Source organism: Vombatus ursinus, unplaced genomic scaffold (assembly GCF_900497805.2).
Source record: "Vombatus ursinus unplaced genomic scaffold, bare-nosed wombat genome assembly UNPS02014817.1, whole genome shotgun sequence".
Taxonomy (NCBI): Eukaryota; Metazoa; Chordata; class Mammalia; order Diprotodontia; family Vombatidae; genus Vombatus; species Vombatus ursinus.
In genome coordinates, this window is record NW_020954595.1 from 7,105,387 (window position 1) to 7,111,386 (window position 6,000).

At 42.0% G+C, this 6,000-nt stretch overlaps 1 protein-coding gene across 1 annotated transcript in view; it reads left to right on the plus strand.

Annotated features, from left to right (window-relative positions):
* POU6F2 (POU class 6 homeobox 2) overlaps positions 1-6,000 on the plus strand; it is a 394,263-nt gene that overhangs the window by 375,908 nt on the left and 12,355 nt on the right. Inside the window, exon 7 of the mRNA XM_027835747.1 lies at positions 2,467-2,635. Coding sequence (XP_027691548.1) covers positions 2,467-2,635 — 169 coding nt within the window. The remainder of the gene's footprint in view (positions 1-2,466; positions 2,636-6,000) is intronic.

The window sequence follows — 6,000 nt, forward strand, 5'->3', positions numbered from 1 at the left end:
ATTGCAAAGGAGGCATCTCCACAAGTGGATCGTGATCGATCAATCAAGCCTCAGAAAAGCCAGTGTGAGTGGGATATTCTGGTATGCTATAAAAAGAATTTCTTTGGTCTGAAGAGAAATCTCTCCATGAGATTCACTTCCTTACTTCTCTTCTTGGCTGCCTGGACAATGAGCACAGGCTCCAGATAACATTTTTTTAATTGGGTATCCATGTGGATGCTTTCCATCCTACCTCATTTGTTCATAAACATCAGATTGCTCTAGGCTTCCCATGAATGGGACTATGCTCTCAAATCTTCAGCTGCTCCAATGACTGGGATCTCACCAATGCATATGTTCCCCCCAACAATGCAGGTTGCAGCCCATCTACATCTACTCGTCATTGTAACTCCCATACATAGCCTCCCATAAACTTCCCAGAGGAGGCCCACCCAATAGGCTGGATGCCTGCCTTGCTTTCTCTTAAGGTTGGGAGAACTGATGGAGCACATGGCCTTTTCATTGGTTTATCACCAATGTCACCAAATGACTCACACATTTCTTTGGTGGCATCTTTCCCTCTAGTTCTCTATTGCAATTCCTTGTAATGTGTAAAGGACTGCTCGCTGTGTACCATGTACTTCTCCATTGACCCCTGAATGATGTTTAGTTTGAACTCTTTGGACATTTTTGTTTCCCATGACTCACAGCATTCAGCACCATCAGGAGAATACTGGCATTAAAAGGGTGGCCCTTTGTTTCAGGGAGAAGCTTGGGGCCATTGGAATTATTTTGCAATGCTCCAAACAGTGCTCAGCCCCCCTGTCCTGCTCCTGCTCCTGCTCAATGCTGCATCTAGTTCATTGTCCACTTTCGGTGTCTGTTCCAGATATATGTCCTGGTAGCTGAGTTCTAGAAGTTGTCCATCCAACTACATGTGTTATTTACAGGAATATTTTTTTAATTAAGATCTCTAAACAACAAAATTAAATTGGTTATTATCATGCCCTGTCCCTTGATAGTTAATCATGTTTCATCACATAAAATTTTTACTGGAATGGTCAAGCAGTGGGAAACTGATTTATAGTCTGTATTCAGCAAATTAAAATTAAATTTAATCTTCAGTGTGCAAGCACGTCCCTATAGAGAAAGAATTCACTGGATTCAGTTGTTGATTGAGCAATGAGCAGACTGGCTAGTTACCATGAGCAGACGCTTAATGTTGCTCTATTGGTTGTGATGTTATCTTGGATTCATAAACTAATGGGACCCTGGGCTGGGAGACACAAGCTTTCACCTTTCCCAGAACCCAGGCCACAATACCATTACTCAACTACTTCCAAACTTTGTGTACCCTCCCAACAGCATGTTCCCTATGCCTGGAATGCCCTCCTCCTCACCTCTGCTTTTTGAAATCCTGAGTTCCCTTCAAAACTCAACTCAAGCACCATCTTTTACACAAGTTCATTCCCAATCTCAAGTCAGTGGGTCAATAAGCATTCATTAAGTACCTACTTTTCACAAGGCACAGAGAAAAACCATGGGAATACAAAGAAAGGTTAAAAAAAAAATCCCTGATCTCAAGGTGCTCTGTCTAATGGCAAGGACATAAAAACAGGATACATTGAGAATAAATTGGAAATAATGAACATAAAAAAGGCACTAGCATTAAGAAGAGATTGGAAAAATCTTCTTGCAGAGATGAGATTTTATCCAGGACTTGAAAAAAGCTAAGGAATCCTGGAAGAGGAGAGAAGGAGGAAGAGAATTCTGGGCATGAGAGAAAGTTGGTGAAAATATTCAGTTAGGAAATGGAATGTCTTGTGTGAAGAACAATAAGGAGGGCAGTGTCACTAGATTATTGAGATGGGGGGAAATGGTAAAAGGTGTAAGAAGATTGGAAAGGTTGGAGGAGGCCAGATAATAAAGAGCTTTATATTTAATCTTGGGCATAATAGTAATAAAATCACTGGAGTTTATTGAATAGGAGGGTGGCATGGTTAGAACTGGGCTTTAGAATCAATTTGACAAACCAATGGAGTTTTCCCAGTCATTCTACCTGAAATTACTTTGTGCTTACTTTTGTATGTATTTTGTATTGTTTTATCTGTGTACATGTTGTTTTCCCTTGATAGAATGTAAACTCCTTGAGGGCAGGGGCTGTCCTTGTATCCCCAGCTCCTGGCATATATTAGGGGCTTAATGTTTGTTAAATTGGCACCAAAAGTCCTTTGGCAACACATCAGGACTCAAGCATGCAGGGAAAAAATGGTGGGTTGGGGGTATCCTGAGCCACCAAAAGGATTCCTTTAGCCCCTCCAGAATCACTGATAAAATGGCTGTCAGGCATGTTGCAAAATATTGAAGAAAAAAAAAGTCTTCTCAGCCAAGTCCTCACAGCTCCCCTAGCCTGTGCTCGAAAGGCTCAGGATGACTTTTTTCTCTAAATCTCTGTCTCTCTTTCTCTTTAAACATTTCGACTTGTAGCTCCACCAACCCTCCCAGACACCAGTGGGTCAAGCTGCCTCCCAGGCCAACCTTCTGCATCTGGCTCACAGCCAAGCATCCATGTCTCAAAGCCCTGTCCGCCAGGCTTCCTCTTCTTCCTCCTCATCCTCCTCCTCTTCAGCTTTGAGTGTTGGCCAGTTAGTCAGCAGTAAGTATCCCGCCTGCCTCTGTGTGTCTCGCCTCTTGTCTTTTGCCTTTTAGTGCTGCCTCTCTCTCTCTCTCTCTCTCTCTCTCTCTCTCTCTCTCTCTCTCTCCCCTCCCTCCTTCCTCTCTTTCTTCCTCTTTCTCTCTCTCAATGAGGAAGCATTTCCTCAACTCACTTTACAAAAGTTCCATGGACCTGCTACGTGAAACAGCAGGTGTAGAGAAGATGAAGGTGCATTCCCAGTGCTACATTGTAACTGAGATCAAACAAAACCCCTCCTCCAGCAATAAAAGTCATCCCGGCTCCATCAATTTTCCCTCAGAGAACCAAGTTCTAGTCATGAATGAAAGAAAAGGTATTTATTAAGTACTTACTATGTGCCAAGCCCTGCGGACACAAATACCAACAAGCAAGACAGTCCCTGCCCTCGAAAAATTTGTATTCCAGTAGAAGTAGATAGCACATATGGGAAGTGATGGCCAGGAAGCGCTGTTTTGGAAGCCACAGGGATGGGGAATGGAGCCACTGGAAAGTTGATTGATATGTCCTTTCCCAAAATGGCAGTGTTGATTTGATGTCTAAAGCAGATGGGGGCAGGGGGAAGATGCTATATACTCTGCCCACTGAGCCAGTCCTGGTACTCTGGAAGGAAGCTATCTGATTATTGCACCGCACTGTGTGCTCAGAATCTCAGGCCTGGAAATCAGCAACAAGAAGCATCCACTTGGGGGGCCAAGTTTCTGCTCGGTATGCCTGAAGTCTCCTACTGTTCTGTTTGTAGGTGTCTGAGGAAATAAAAGAGAATCCATTTGTGTGTTGGTGGGTGGGTGGGTATTTGTGCTTAAAGGACCACCTTCCAGAGCACAGTGCCACTCACACATATGTTCAAAATCCAATGAATTGAAATGAAACAGAAAATTCACATACAACCATGCAAAGATCCCAAGCTACAACTCAATGCATTAGTCACCAGGAAGGCAGTCCCTACTATTTGTAGAAATAGTACTTAGCCTGACACAAAGGCCACAAAGTTGAGTTGGCTAAAATGGAAGGATCAGTGGAATGTTCTCTTTTAATGCCACTTACGTACTTTCATTGCATCTTTAATGTGCCAGTATTCACAGAGAGAACAGTTGCCAGGGAAAACATTGTAAGAATAAGCATTCTCATTTTTTGTAGGTAAGTTTAGCTGAAATTCAATAATTCTTTGAAATAATGAGTCTGCTCCCCAATCCTGATCTCTTTCCTCTGGAATCTCTCCAGTTTGGGCTAGATAAGGACATAGCTGGACTGAAGAAAGTTCAGAGGAAGATCACTAGGATGGCAAAGGCACCATACGAGGCCCCACTCAATAAAATGGGCATATATAGTCTGGAAAATGGATTTCCCAGTGGGGAACATGATAGCTACAGTCCTGGCCCTAGAGAGCAAAATAAGGAAGTGAACATAAGCTAGAGGGTGGTAGAGATCAGCATAAAGGAAAATTCTTACTGATTAATGATGTCCAGATTTTGAATAGACACCATTGGGAGTCAGTTGCTCATCACTAGAAGTCTTAAAGAGAAGACTAGATAACCATTTGTCTGGAGTATTGTTCTGATATGGGTTGGACTAAATGGCAGCCTTGAAATTCATCAGCTTTGTTAAGAAGAAAGAAAATTAACTCACAACTAGTGGTGTATTAAGGTTTGTGAGGGACTTTCTTCAAAATAGCCTCATGAGGTCAGTAGTCCCTGTACTATGATCCCACTTTACAGGATCAGAGAGGTAATTTGCTTAATTCCAGACCACAGTCTGGAAAAAGCAGAGAGAGCATGAGAGATGCTGAAATACTCACTAAAGCAAATGTCCTAGTTTCCAAATATGGAAGAAAGTGGATTCTTCAAACTGTAAAGCAATGAATCTGACTTCAGTTCCTAATAAAATTCAGGAAGGTGTCATTAAGAGGACGATCTGTCAACAATAGGAAAGGTAAGCATTGATCAGTCAGAGCCAGCATGGGTTCATCAAAAGTCAGTCACGCAAAGCTAATCTCATTTCCTTTCTTGACAGCCTTATTAGTCTGGTAATCAGAGGAATGATACAAACACAGCATACTGGAATTTCAGCTAAGCACGTGACAAAGTCTCCTATGGAATCCCAGTGGACAATGTAGAGAGATTTGGAACTGAATCTAGGGGAAAGTTGAGTCTCCCAAAGTTCTGTCCACAGTTTAAGGAGGATATTGATAAAGCAGAGAGTGTCCAGAGAAGGGTAACTGGGATAGGGAAGGGCTTTGGGTCCACATCTCATGAGGATTGGTTAAAAGGATGGGAGGTTTAGCCTGGAGAAGAAAACACTTATGGATAGCATGCTAGCTATCTTCAAGTAGCTGACGGGTTGTCAAGGGGGAGAGGAATTAGCATTGTTATATTTGACACCAGAGAGCAAAACTGAAAACAAGGTGAAAGGAGCTGTCCACTTTGAGAGGTGCTGGGTCCCCCTGCTCATCTTGGAGGACTTCAGATAGAGGCCAGATAACCACTTGTCAGATGTTAGAGTGAGAATTCCTTTCCAAGTATGAATTAGTCGAGATGCAATTCCTTCCAGTTCAGATATTTTGAGAATCTAATTGGGATTCTGTCCTTGGTTCTGTGCTGGTCCTCATTTATATCAACGACTCAGACAAATATGTAAAGGGATGTTTATCAAATTTGAAGATAACACAGATCTGGAAGGATAACTATCCTATTGGATGGTAGAACAAGACCCTAAAAGATCTCATTGGACTAGAAAAAATGGATACATCTAACAAGATGAAATTTGATAAGAATAAATATAAAGTCCAGTTAAAAAACCAATTGCACAATTAAAGGATGGAGGGACATATGGAATCAGTCTGGAGTTTCCAACGACTTCCTCAACAGCATAGAATGAAGGCCAAAACAGCTGGTGCAATTTTGGGTTCCTTGGCATAAGAGTCAGAAGCAAAGAAATGATGCTTCCACTGTTCTTTGCCAGGGCCAGGCCACAGAGTCTTGTGCTCAGTCAGAGCATGCTCTGACTTTATTCTGCCCAACACTTTCTCCCATCTGCTCAAAATTTCTTCCCTGAGCTCCATCCCATATCCACTCTTCATCCTCTACTCTTTGAATATAGAAGTGAATGACTTAGTCACTGGTCAAAGATGACTGGCCCAATGCAGAATGCTGGCAATCATGTAATACTTTTCCCTATCCAACCCCCATGTTCTCATGTGCCCATTTTGCCTGATATGCTTTGTTATTTTCTCTCAATTAAAATACCCCCAATAGATCTGTGATTTTATCAATGTAGATAGATAGATAGATAGATAGATAGATAGATAGATAGATAGATAGATAGATAGA